General features: G+C 38.1%; 1 protein-coding gene across 1 annotated transcript in view; it reads left to right on the top strand.

The window, feature by feature from the left end:
* ZNF521 (zinc finger protein 521) overlaps positions 1-14540 on the top strand; it is a 270355-nt gene that overhangs the window by 228640 nt on the left and 27175 nt on the right. The window contains 1 exon segment of the mRNA XM_079108749.1: positions 12979-13110. Coding sequence (XP_078964875.1) covers positions 12979-13110 — 132 coding nt within the window.

Genomic DNA, 14540 nt, shown 5'->3' with positions numbered 1-14540 from the left:
GTGTATACAGAATGATGCCCAAGAGAGAAAAGTAGGTTAGCAACATGTTGAGCTAACCTATTTTCCATACCTAAGTATGGTGTTACCTTCTTAGTATGTCACACGCTTTGGAAAATGCATGCAGTCTCAGTATTTTCCCAAATACTCCATTTAGAACCTTATCAGGAATGATTCAGGTACTTAAGAAGTATAGTTAGCTATAGGCAGAATAGAATTAAGAAATCAGTGTTTGTTTCTGGATAATTTTAATTCCATAAAGGAGCACTCAAGCCCAGCCTCCACAGAGTTTCAGTTGACAGTTTAACCAAATCATTGGGTTATTGTCAGTGAGAGAAAACATCAGCATTCAGCTTCGTTGTCACCAGTAGTATAATCAGGAATGTTTCCTCTAGATTGACAGCTCAGACCAAAGTACCGTACTGAGAATGCATTCCTAGTCTGGCGGGAGAATCTAGAAGTACAGGGAGTTTTACTTTCCATTGCCAAATTTTTCAAGTTTCTAAGAGGGACTGAATATTAGCTAAAGTTTTGTTTTCCTGAAGGAAGAAGAAAACTTTCACTTGATGAAAGAGACTTTCATAGTAGTTGCTATGGACAGAAGGGATAAGGGCAATTTAAATAAATTCATTTTTTTAATTTTATTGTAAACAAATGGGATACATGTTGCTTCTCTGTACATGGCATAAAGGCATACCATTTGTGTAATCGTAAATTTACATAGAGTAATGTTGTTTGATTCATTCTGTTATTTTTTCCCTTCCCCCCACCTCTCCCACCCCTCTTTTCCCTCTATACAGTGCTTCCTTCCTCCATACTTGCCCCCCTCCCTAACCCTAACTCTAACCCTAACACTAACCCTTCCATCCCCCCATTATGTGTCATCATCCACTTATTAGTGATATCATTCGTCCTTTGGCTTTTTGAGATTGGCTTCTCTCACTTAGCATAATATTCTCCAATTTCATCCATTTGCCTGCAAATGCCATAATTTTATCATTCTTTATGGCTGAGTAATATTCCATTGTATATATATACCACAGTTTCTTTATCCACTCATCAATTGAAGGGCATCTAGGTTGGTTCCACTGTCTGGCTATTGTGAATTGAGCAGCTATGAACATTGATGTGGCTGTATCTCTGTAGTATGCTGATTTTAAGTCCTTTGGGTATAGGCCAAGGAGTGGAATAGCTGGGTCAAATGGAGGGTCCATTCCAAGTTTTCTAAGGAATCTCCACACTGCTTTCCAGAGTGGCTGCACTAATTTGCAGCCCCACCAGCAATGTATGAGTGTACCTTTCTCCCCACATCCTCGCCAACACCTGTTGTTGCTCGTATTCTTGAAAATCGCCATTCTAATTGGGGTGAGATGGAATCTTAGGGTGGTTTTGATTTGCATTTCTCTTATTACTAGAGATGTTGAACATTTTTCCATATGTTTGTTGATTGCTTGTAGATCTTCTTCTGTGAAGTGTCTATTCATTTCCTTGGCTCATTTGTCAACTGGATTATTTGAATTCTTGGAGTAGCGTTTTTTGAGTTCTTTATAGATTCTGGAGATTAGTGCTCTATCTGAAGTATGATTGGCAAAGATACTCTCCCACTCTGTAGGCTCTTTCTTCGCATTGCTGATAGTTTCCTTTGCTGAGAGAAAGCTTTTTAGTATGAATCTATCCCAGTGGTTGATTTTAGCTTTTATTTCTTGTGCTATGGGAATCCTGTTAAGGAAGTCTGATCCTAGACCAACAAGGTGAAGATTTGGACCTACTTTTTCTTCTATAATCTGCAGGGTCTCTGGTCTGATTCCGAGGTCCTTAATCCATTTTGAGTTTAGTTTCGTGCATGGTGAGAGATATGGGTTTAGTTCATTCTGTTGCATATGGATTCAGACATTGGTGTGTCAGGTAGCAAAGGAGTGGTCAGGTAACATGGAAATATAAATAGCTCCTTGCACCTTGATAAGAGGGCTAGAAAAGAATAATTTTTGTCTTGTTTAATTGACAACTTAAACTGCCATAGTTAAGAAGGAGAAAAAAAATTTTAAGTGAGAATTTGGTGGGCCAATGTAGTTTTAGATTCAGGAAGCCTGGATTCTGATACGGTCATAACCATAACAATTAATATCTCTAGTTTCAACATTCTGGTCTTTTAAGCAAGTCCATGATAGATTGTCTCCAAAGCCCTTTCTAACCTCCAGAATTCACCCAAATAGATAATGTTGACTTCTTTTTTTTTTCCCCTACACTTTCCTAGTTTATTGCTTCTCCATCATTTTACCAGAAAATGTAAAATGTTCTGGGATCTTTGAAACTACATGAGTCAACAAATATAATTTTGTGAAGTGTTTATTAGAATATTTCTTAGTAAATGAATAATGCCAAATAGTGGTCAGCCAACTCTCCTGTGCCTTCTCGATCACATTTCCCATATCACATTTCCTATTCTTCTGAATGTTGGGAGCATGATTTGTTTTCAGAGGGGTGCTAATCTCCTTATAGTAGTTTTATGCCATCTCTATTTCTCTTCAAGCATAAAAGCTTTATCCAAAATATAATCTGAAAGAAGACAGTGCACGTGGATTCACAAACAGTACGTTTCTTTTTCTTTTAAGTGTGTTGTTGCTGTATTTTCCTTTGCTAATATATTTTGATACCTTATAGTTGTAACCTGCTGTTCTCTTTAATTGCTTATTGTTATTAATTATATAGTGGTAGCGTAGTTGGCTGCTTGAGCCACTTGGCTGTAAGGAAGTTCATTTATCATTATTGCTGTTGGAGCTACAGAAAATTGCCAGCATTCTATCCAGAGATGAATGTTTTTGAGTTCCCATCCAGTAAAATTTTGAACATGGGTCAAATCTTTAAGTCTTTTCTCTCTGTTGCTACCCTTTGCTTCTACTAGTCTATGCTGTCAGTTACTTCATTTGCTCTGGTTTTTTTTTTTTTTTTCAGTCCTTGATTTGCTACCCTTCCAGTGAGGTTTATATATTGTTTTTAGCACTCCATACAGTGGTCTCTCTGAATAATAACCATTCTTTTCCTCATATTCCTAACTATAAATTTTTCTTCTTAGAATTTCTTTGTAATAACATTCTTGCCTTTACAGCTTTGTTATGAGCACATTTCATTTTAAATCATTAATGCTGATTGAATGTTACCTTAAGCCCCACCTTACATAAAAGGGATCCCTGTGCCCTTAAAAATTACTGTAAAATCCCTACTACTCACTCAATAAATAATCATATGTATTTAGACTTCCAGATTGGAAAATTGCCCATATGTTGGATGAAAGAACGAAGGGATGGTGTTATATGCCAACGTGGGAATGTATACTTACATACACCCAACTACTTCCCAATGGCTGTAGTTTCTTTAAATCTGGGCTTAATTTAGAATACATGACCCCACAGCTGCATGTGCCATAGAGCAGACAGGCCAGAGTGCTCCTCCGCCTTCTGGCAGCATGACATTAAATTCACACTAGTTAAGCCAACTTAAATTGAGCCTCCTTGAACCTTCCTAAATAAAACTAGTGGCCTTAATTACAATCAGGCAATTTAAAGGTTATGGAGCTCTAACTAGTACTGCAGTATATCACTTTAATAATGCACAGGAAAATTTCTCTAAGGGGTGGCATCGTTTGATTAGAAGAATTCAAGTTTCACAGCACATTTTCAATAAACTGTTTTTAGAAATCTTATTGCATTTATAGTGCCATTACCTTTTTTTCTCTTCTGGTTCTTCAAGGCCAAGTTTCTGAGGTCACAACAATAGAACGATAAAAATTTGACTCATTTGCAAATAACATGCAGCATGGTGATTTTTGCATTGCTGCTTAACGATGTTCTTAGTATTGCCACCAAGTGAAGTGGAGCAGGATACAGTCTCTTAGGAATCAGAAATCCTGGCCCCTCTTCCACCCCCATGTGATTGCAGCCATGACTTTTGCTTTTTGGAGAACTGGGATTTCAGACACCCCAGTTTAAGAGAAAATATGTCATCTTCACAATAAGGAGGCAATCATATAGTTTCTTAGGAAGATAATTAGCATTGAAAATGCCCAATGAGCTTCTTGCCTTAAATCAATGATTGTCCAGGTCCATAACATTTGCAAAAGCTCTAGAATCTCACTTCATTTCTTTTGTTTGTTTGATTTGTTTTTTGATTTTCTTGTTTTGTTTTTAATCATCAGCAGTAGCAGATTGTGCTTTCTAGCAAGGATAAACAGCTTTGCAGTGTTTGGAGACTTTCTCCAACAGTTAACTAGTGGCGTTATGCCAAGCACAAGAAGATTTAAAAAAAGAAAAAGAGAAGGCCCTGACCCTTGCCATAAACTCAGCACAACAACTCGAAAACATGCCTGATGAGCACCGTGTCCAGTACACAGCTTGTATTGCTGGTCCACCGCTGTGTGGAATTAATATTGACTATTGCACTGTCTCAGTTCTCGAAGATGTTTTCCCAATAGAGTTAACTTTAAGGCAGGTTACATTTAGTTTATGCTGCAATTTGTGTGTGTGTGTGTGTGTGTGTGTGTGTGTGTTGAATAGCACTTGAAGGTAAATACACCTGTACTTCCACCGATGCTGCAAGTCCCAGATGTGAGGGCATTAATAGCAGGTATTTGATATCAAACAAGAAATTTTAAACCAAGAATATAATAAACATAGACATAGGATTTAATTAATTAGTTAAAAGAATAGAACTTTGCTATATAAGAATGTGTAGCATTAAGATCAAGTTTTTATGGGTCATGAATATGTGATGTAGAGGCATCATTATGACTTGGGACAAATAAAAGGCAATTATCCTTTTTTCTTTATTCCTTGTGGTACTCAGAATTGAACTCAGGGGTGTTCTACTATGAACTACATCTGCAATCCTTTATTATTATTATTATTTTAAATTTTGAGACAGGTTCTTGCTAAGTTGCTAAGTCTGACCTCAAACTTCTATTGTCTTCCTCAGCCTCCCAAGCAGCTAACAGGCATGTGCCACTGCACCTGGTTCATGCTATCTTTTATATAGTATGTTTTTCATTTCAGATATAAAATGCATAATAACATTTTTCCTCTTGAAATAAGGTATAAGTTTGGACTCACCACTTGCTTGGAAGAGATGAGTTGACCAATTAGACAGCTACTTTGTTAATGCTTTATTTGCCAAAGCCTTTTAATCTTATCTCAGAAAATAATGAAACCAAGCAGTGAAAGGTAAATTTGGCCAGTCCATTATGTGTCCTGCATTGGGTTTAATGCCCAAGGAAATGAAGCAAAGATTTAAAACTTAACTGACAATAAATACCATTTTGGGGTCAGTCTGGGCGTTTTCTTCTAATGAAATCAGACACTGGACTAGCTAACTAAATACCTCCCATACATTCAAAAGATACTTATTGAATCTCAACTATAAGTCATGTAAGAGGCACTTGGCATGCATCAGTGAACAAAACTAATACCCTTACCCTCTTGAAACTTACACTGTAGAAAGTAACTCCTACCTACCTTAGTTTTTTTTGTTTGTTTGTTTTGTTTTTGTGGTACTGGGGATCGAACTCAGGGCCTTGTGCTTGCAAGGCAAGCACTCTACCAGCTGAGCTATCTCCCCAGCCCTAACTTAGTTTTTGACATTGTCTTGGTATAAGCATATCCTGGGTTGCCACCTACTACTCTTCAACAGACACAGCAGAAGCTGAAATGCATTCCTGTATTAGAAAGGTGCCATTTCCAATCATACTGCACATCTAATCTGTTATGCAAAATGCAAGTCAGTGTTTTATCCCTACCTTTGCTTGCTCAAGAGCTTTCTGTTAAGGCAGAGGACAGGTCAGCACTAAAGGTAAGGTGGTGAAAAACTTTTTGCAAGAAAAATGTTTCCCGTCCTGTATTCATGTGACTATAAGCGAGGGGGAAAGTTGTTCATAGAAACTGGGTCCCTTTTCAGGGGACCATAGTGGTGTAGACTGATATTAAAGCTTTATACAGGAGGCTAAATTTTTTGGGGGGGGTACTGGGGATTGAACTCAGGACCACTTGACCACTGGGCCACATCCCCAGCCCTATTTTGTATTTTATTTAGAGACAAAGTCTCACTGAGTTGCTTACTGCCTCGCTTTTGTTGAGCTTGTTTTGAACTTGAGATCCTCCTGTCTCAGTCCCTCAAGCTGCTGGGATTACAAGTGTGCACCCCCACATCTGGCAGAAGCTAAATTTTTAAGAGCAAAAATATTCTATATAAATCTGGAGGATGTATTCCAGACTTGGACTCAATCCTCACTCCACCATAGCCTTTTTCAGTGCTCATACTATTTTTCCTAAGAAACATGCACTAGTTTCTTCTTTGCTTGGTTACAAATATTTTTTCTTGGGATCAGGAAAGACACTCAGTGTGGTTTTATCAGTGCCCCTCCAATAACTTTTGTTGTTGTTTTGTTTGTTGTTGTGTGGAACTGGGGATAGAACTCAGGGCCTTGCCCTCTATCACCTCGCTACTGCCCCAGCCCTTTTTAATTTTTATTTTGAGACGAGGTCTCCCTAAGTTGCCCAGGTTGGCCTCAAACTTGCCATCCTCCTGCTTCAACCTCCTAAAGTGTTTTTTGTTTTTTGTTTTTTTTTAATTACAGCATTTGAAATCAAAATTTTTCTCTTTAAAGCTGTTTTCTAGCACTGTGTTTTCACTAAGACTTAACTGTAGGTCCCATGTTTAGATCAAGAAAGAAGAAAAGAAAGAACTCGAGATAGCAGAGTGTTGGTCAGATTTGAAAGGTATCTGAGTCCGTGTGCTATTCCTATTCCCCACTTGTGCCAAAATATCACTGCTGAGTCCCTGCAGTTGGAGGAAAGCCACCTTTTTGGTGGGTTGTTTGTTTTATTGTTTATTATTTGAACAACATTCCAATGTTTTCTCTTCCATGAGAATATTCTAATAGGTGCATCACATAACTGATAACAATAGCCAAGGCATTGGATGATATTGCATCTCAGGGCATCTAAAATCCCACAGCCTGCCTCTCCCATCCCTACCCACCTGGACCTCCTGCTAGTTTCCAAGCTGCTGATGTTTATGGGGCTCTAGGCAGCCCCTGGGCTCTTTAAAATCTGCTGGGTACCACGCAGCCTACCCCAGTTGAATCATTTCCTGCTCCAGCCCTGCTGATAATGAGAAGTTCAAGACAGGAAATAACAGTGTCAATATTAGTGGCTTTGCTTATAAAGTCCAAAAACATTTCAGCCTTTAGACCATTGGCAAAAACAGCCACCGAGTTAAATGGAGACTTGCACCTTGACGATCTCTGTGAAGTACAATCCTGGTGGAGGCATGTGGCTTTTCGTGAGATGCCTAAGGGTTAGGCACTTTGCACACAGAGGGTCAAAGTCTAGGTCCTGGGTACTCATTTACTCACACTCCCAGTGCCCTTTATTTTATTCTAAGAGTCTTGTGCTTATATCTCATGTTCCTCTCTCAGGTGGCATAAAAATCCTGACAGTGGCAGACATTCCCATATTGCCAGTGAGAAAACTGCAAGAAGTGCTAGTGTCAGTCTTCAGGCAGCATTCATTTCCATGTTAAATTGTTCCAAAGAATAAGGGCAGAACTTTTTAACTGATGTGGCGGGGGGGGGGGGGGGAAGTTCGCACAATGCTCAGTACTCTCCAACTCTGCCTGACTTTAGGGGCTTAATGACTAATCTACTGGCAGACTTTGAAGCCTAAGTCATATTCTGCACTGCCAAATTAGCACCTCAGTGTGTTTACGCTACAGTTGTGAAATATGTGCGGTATGTAATACAACAAATTATAGTGGCCGGAGTGCCGTGGACCTGGGAAGGATGGGATGGCTGTGTGCATGGCAAATTACTGCACAGCCTGCCTATTTTTCTACCCCTGGTTTCTAGAGTGAGCCAACGTAGCCGAGGGGTGAGTTTTGTCATGTGTGGCTTTGCTTTGTTACTCCTCAGACCCCTGGCTTATAAATGTGTGCTTGGAAATTAACTCAGGGAAGAGGAGAAGCAAAGTAAAGCATGGAGTGTTGGGAATTGGTTTAGGGCATAGTTTTCTTGGATTTTAAAAATATATATATGTAAGGATATAGTGGTACACACATCCGAACTGGAAAAATTACAACTGCAGGGCATTTGATTCCTCTGCTTGGATTCTGAGGGCAGAGTTGACTCCCACTCAGATCAGAGCTTTTAAGTATGGCCCCTGCCACATGATGATGAACCAGGAGGGGTTTATATCTGTGGACTTTAGCCTATAGATTTATGCAGTAGAAGAGGCTGGAGGACCCTTCTGGCCAGTCTCCAGGGTAAATGAGAGAAGGAGTTCTACTTATAAACCGTTACAAATTGGTCCTCAGTAATGGTTGTAGTGTTGATCAGACGATATAAGGGGGCCCCCAGTGATTCCAGAGATAACAGCTGCATGTAAGTCAGCCACTGAACATTTGCTTGTAGCTGCTCTAGATTTTTGTTTTTATTGAAGGAAAAGGAGTATAAGCATGGGACCCACAGTCTGGAGGCTGCTGAAAGGGTTTCTCTTGTTTAAAGCTTATATTGAAATGTCAGTGTCTTGTGTTAAACTCACCATGGCCACATTGCTGTTCATAACTTGAATTGAAGCTCATGTAAATATTGAGCATCCAAATGGTAACTATTATTTCTTTTATTATCAAATGGGCTGATTAATAGTTGCTCAGCTCCAGGTCTTATACATTGGAGAAATCACCATTCATCTTTGAACTGGCTTCAGCAAAGCAGGTTGTTTCTTAGAGCCTAAAGTTTTGTTGATGATTATCACGTTTCCCACTAAGGCAACGAACTTGTACTCCAATTATGTATGCACACTCTCTCCTTTGAAACATTTAATTTTGGAGTAAATATTTACATGCGCATCAGTCTCTTTTATGTAGACTTGATTTCTGTTTACATTTATGTTCACACTCAAATGAAGATTAACAAATGGAAATAATTATTTCAGCTGAAATTTCTATACATGTAAAACTACTTGCCAATTATGTTCAAGCCATCTTTGGTGTGCCTTGCTTCGGGTGGTGGGGACGGGAAGTGGCTGGCCTCCAGCATGTTTTCTGCCGTGGGCTCCACTCTGACATCAGACCCACGAGGTGGGCATGTGAGTACCCACCACCCAAGAGGGAGGGATACTCAGTATGTTCTGCAAAAATACAGACTGATATCAAAAGCTGATGTGGTAGTCTGCTCATCCAGCTGACTGGTTTACACCGTGATGTTTCGCTCTTTCCTTCTCCTAATTTCTGTTTTCACATGTATTGGCTAGAATATTGATAAGTCTAATGTGTTATATTGGAGTTTTTCTATACTCAGTAATATTGCTCCTATGCTATATAACATTTTGGCTATCAAAATTTCAGTGTTGTAATCAATCTTTATTAGTAGAACATAGGAAGGATAGGTTGTCTTTTTTTCTCCCTTTTCTAATCTCAAAGTACCTACAGAGGCAAATCATACTTATCATAGAAAGTCTGGAGAATACCAATAAGCCAAAAGAGGAAGAAATATCTAGAAGTTTCATCCAAAGATTCCATCTATAACTCTTCATAAAAAAAAATAGGACTGCCCTAGCCTATTATGTCCTTAATGGAATATTGTAATGGTTATTAAATCAATTGACTCTGAATCTCTTTTTAATAAATGAGTCAGACTGTATTATACAATTACCGTCAGCTGCTACCTTTCCGGAGAGCAGAAATGGTTACTTTGACATTTTTAAGCTTTCTGGCACCTTTAGGAAGAAACAGGGAGAAGGCAAGGTGCAAGATGTAGCTTCAGGGGCAGCGGAGCCCAAGCCTTGGGTTGACCTGGAATCAGAGGTGTTGACAGGGTTATCTCATGAGCCTTTGAAAGAAAATCAGGTTTAACTCAGCCAGATTTCCCCCACACTAAGGGTTCTAGAAACTCTTTACAAATGAGGATAGTGGTGTTAGCATTATACACTGTTGTTAGTTACACACAATAAATATAGAATACATGAGAGAAGATTTAAATAGACTCTGAGTAAGGATACACCATTGACATTCTTATTGTAAATTATATTAGTTTTCTCTTACTACCTATGGCCCTCCACCTTCAATTAAAAAAATGCAAAATGAATTATTTAACCAGTTGCAAAAATGTTTTGGATCCTCCACCTCTCATATGTCTTATGCATTTGACCCTGCAGTACTAATAAACAAGTGTGAACATAGGGAGAAAGAGTAGGGGAGGAAACAAAGGTGCGAGGCGTGGGTGAGTCTGCTCACTATCTACATTAGGACCCTGTGGCTTTTGCTTATCTTACCATTTGTTGAGTAAGAGCAGAAGATGTATTTTCTTCCCTACGAAAATAAGTAGGAGATCAGTTTATTGGACAAGACCTCAGTGCATAACTTACAAATAAAAGGCATGTAGAATCTTCAGTATTTTTCCAAGGTTGAGATATATTTGAAAGCTATAACAATAGTTTGGAAAACACTAGATGCAATTGTTATCATTGGTGTCACTTAGGGCCTCCACAAAAAAGGGTGGAGTACATGAACTGTCTGCACTAATAATGCTTAAATACATTGATGACAGTACATTACCTTTGGGGGATCAGTTGACTAAATTTGGATTATTTAACAGTCCAACTTCTTTTCTTTGGGTAGGAAATAAGTAAAAATTGTTGAAGACATTTTCCTTGCATTCATACATATATATGCTATTTAATTTTCCTTCGGTTATTTTTCCAAACCACTCACAGTCAAAAAAGACACTATCACATTAAACACATCCTAATTAGCATAATTGCCTTTATGTATATGTAGTAGTCAGTCCTTATTTCCAAGAAAAAGTCCTACCAGGTCCATATGTATTCCTTCACACCTGTTAGAGTATAAGAACTCCGGAACAAATGTACACCAGCTCTCACTCATAGGCCACAATTTGCTTCTTATGCAAAACAGATAGAAGTTTTCATTATTATTATGTTGTCTCCATTTTATGGGCTATTGTATAAGAATAAACATTATTTTAAAATGACATTAAAATTCTTAGTTACCTTCTTACTACTCAAAGTTATGACACATTGAGGAAATAGGAAACTTTTAAATTTGGCAAGTATTTCTAATGATCAGCTTGCTGACCCAGTCCCTACGATAAATTGTGTTTCTTGTATTTTTAATGAATAAAATTTGGAAATTTTATGGTGACTTTAGGATTAGAAAAAAAAAAAGAACAGATAAAAAAAAATGCTTGATCTTATATAATCCCTAAAGCTTTTTGTATAACCCCTTGTCATGTCAGTAGGCACAATTAAACTTCCTCTTACATAATTATAATCAAGGAATTTACTCTGCCACCCAAATACAGAGTAGGTTTTTATCTCTTGTGAAATGTAGACAGTACTGGGTGGCTTAATTAGTGCTTTGCTTCCCTTTTTACAAATTCAAATCCTATGCTTCTAAAGACTCATACTTGTGTGAGAAGAAAGATTAGGAATACAAATAGAGTGATTTTACTTCTAGTTAGCTAATAATAACTCACTTTGTAATTGGGCTTTTGTATCGCCAGTGATATCAACTGCTGAAGGACTTACACAGGCATGTTGTCTTTGAATGGAAGGACATAACTTTGGAGTTCACACTTGTCACCCTCACAGCAGGAGCATGTCTTGCATTCCCTGGATGTAGTCTATCTGGCACACATGTCCCTTGGGAGTACTTTTAATTATTGCAAATAAGAGAAAGTAAAAGTATAACTTGAAAACAAGCCAGGTTACAATGTAGCTTCCTCTACTTCCTAATAAGTAGTCTTGGGAGTAGCAGGTATATGCCCTGGCCTATCTGTTAAGATCATGGCCCCCAGGGCCTGACTGACTAGATTTAAGTTCTGGCTCCTCCAGTTATTAGTCCTTCTGACTCAGAGAAAAGTTATTTATACACTCTGGGCCTTGTTTTGCTCATCTGTAAAATGGACTAATGATAGTATTCCTCACAAGGAAATACAATCTCACACATTGTGAAATTCAGTGACTCCATATCTGCAAGCAGGTAGAACTTAACAGTGCCTGAAACACAGGAGGCACTCAGAACATGGTTCTACAGGTTGTTCTAGCATGCTGCTCTCCATTGCTTATGATTATGAATTTTAAGGAGTTAGAATAATCCTTAGATTTTAAATAATATAATCATTTCGATCAGGAAAACATCAGTATAAAAGTAATGGTTTCTCTCTGCATTGTGAACTATTTATGCAGCAATTGTTAGGTCATTGTAATATTTTTCTGTCATCTTGTTGCTATCAAAAAAAAAAATCCAGGACTAGTCCAGAGTAAGTTTGGTGCTCATGAAAGTGCTGGGAAAGATAGGCAGAGTGGATCTGAAAGCACATTTAAAACTCTTATAAAGATAACAATGAACTGGGAAGAACATGGGAGACTAGAAACATAAAGTGCAAAAAAGAGCATTGATTAGATATTATAAGCATTAGTACTATTTCAGAAACACCAGAAAGTCTTGGGAAAAGAAAGTCTCCATCAATGGAAACACCACTGAAAACTTAGTTTTTAGGAATAGAAGTTTCTAGAATCTTCTAGGTAAACCTAAGGAGGGGTATTGAGGAAAAAGTTATCCACTTTTCTATGGCTCCTTTATTTTAGGAATTTAGAAATACAGAGTCCATAAAATCATGATAATTAAACTAGATTCCTTGTTATTGATATACTAATTATACTTTAAAAGCTTAATAAAATGCATTGGCCCTAAGATACAATCTGACTTCTGATTATCTTTGGATTTTAAATTCCAGAAATGTTTTAAATTGATATAAACTCATAAATAATGTTAAATAACCAGAAGCCATATATGCTACTACATATTTATGTTAGGTGATAGAAACAGTTTAATGTATGCACTTGTAGTTAATTCACTAGTCTATAAAAGTTATGATGGTTTTCACCTTTTCTGTCCATGCACTTTCCTTCATAGATGAAGGACTGAACCATGAGTGCAAACTCTGCAGCCAGACCTTCGACTCTCCTGCCAAACTCCAGTGCCACCTGATAGAGCACAGCTTCGAAGGGATGGGAGGCACCTTCAAGTGTCCTGTCTGCTTTACAGGTAGGAGGCTTAATTAAGAAATCTGGGAAGTTGTATGGTCACATCATGTCTTTCCTACCAGACCATACTTCCCACTGCTATGGCCTTTTACAGAGAGGAGGTCAGTGCAATTTGGGGGGAAGATGTTTGATCTCTGCTGATTAGCATTATTGATTGCAGCCTACTTAAAGGCTCGGATGGGCAGGAAGGTTAACTGTCAGGATGAACAAATGGCATTTCAAGTTCTCTCACAAGTTTGCACTTTTACATTTGGAAAACGCCACCCATGTTGTGTTCACTTTTTTTCCCTCTCGATGTTAAAAGGTTAGCAGGCCAAGGCCCTCTGCACCAGGCTGCTTTTTAATCACACAACGTTCAACTAAAAGTGCATCCAGGCTGTCAGCACATGTCTGTTACTGAAACCCAGAACTTTTTATAACATTCTACATAAGAAATAAGAAAGATATAGTTAAAAAATGCTCCCAAAATTCTTTGAACCATAAAACCAATTAGATGAGACACTTATTTCCTATGAAATTAGATTTTTAATGTTGATAAAAATTTACACTTTTAAGAAAATGTATTAAACGTGATAGCATTATAGTTTTCAGGGGGAAAAAAGAAGATGTAAATCAGAAACTACCATTTGAAACCACTAGGAGTTGAAATATGAGCACACATATTCCTGGTACTGCCCCAGCAACAATGGCAAAGTTATTTTAGAAAAATCCTCGATGATTATTTTGTATGTGTGTTGGACTCAGTGGTCAAGCCCCTCAAGGCTATATTTCCTTTCTATTTTTCCAGGGGTGAAGTGTGTGTGTGTGTGGTGTGTGTGTGTGTGTGTGTGTGTGTGTGTGTGTGTGTGTATACATGGAGAGGGAGAGAATCTCAAAATTGACTTCGTTTGAAGAGCAAAATTCCAAGCATTGATTATTTACCACCACTGTCTTCAGCCTATAGATCTCTGTTCTGCAATAACAGAAGAGAGGGGCCACATTTGTCACTCAGTTCTCAAAATAAGTACCTGAGCTTGTTGATGGCTCTGCCTTCGACAGTTGCTGATTTGGCTCCTTCATTCAATAATGACTGTCCATCCTTCTTTTGAAAGTCTTTCTTTTTTTATTTCCAAAATTTTATTTTTTCAATGTATTGCTTGCTGTGTGCTCACCCTCAGTGTTATATATCTTACAATATAAGGAGTCAAGAGTCTGGGTTCCTTACAAAAGCTCTTAATAAGTCCTCATAAAGGGGGACTGGGTCATAGGTCTCCTTACAATTAAGACTCCTAATAAAATAGTGCTTTCATGTTGTAGCCAGAAGCCTCATAAAATGTATTAAGTTATAAGGAGATTAGTTGCAAATCTGTATAAAAACCCCATTTCTTTTTGTTGAGGGGGGTGAAGAGACTAAAGTACATTAATCACAAACAGTCTACATTTTTTGTACAG

Source organism: Sciurus vulgaris (assembly GCF_902686455.1).
Source record: "Sciurus vulgaris genome assembly, chromosome: 13".
Taxonomy (NCBI): Eukaryota; Metazoa; Chordata; class Mammalia; order Rodentia; family Sciuridae; genus Sciurus; species Sciurus vulgaris.
This window is presented reverse-complemented; position numbering and strand designations above follow the sequence as displayed.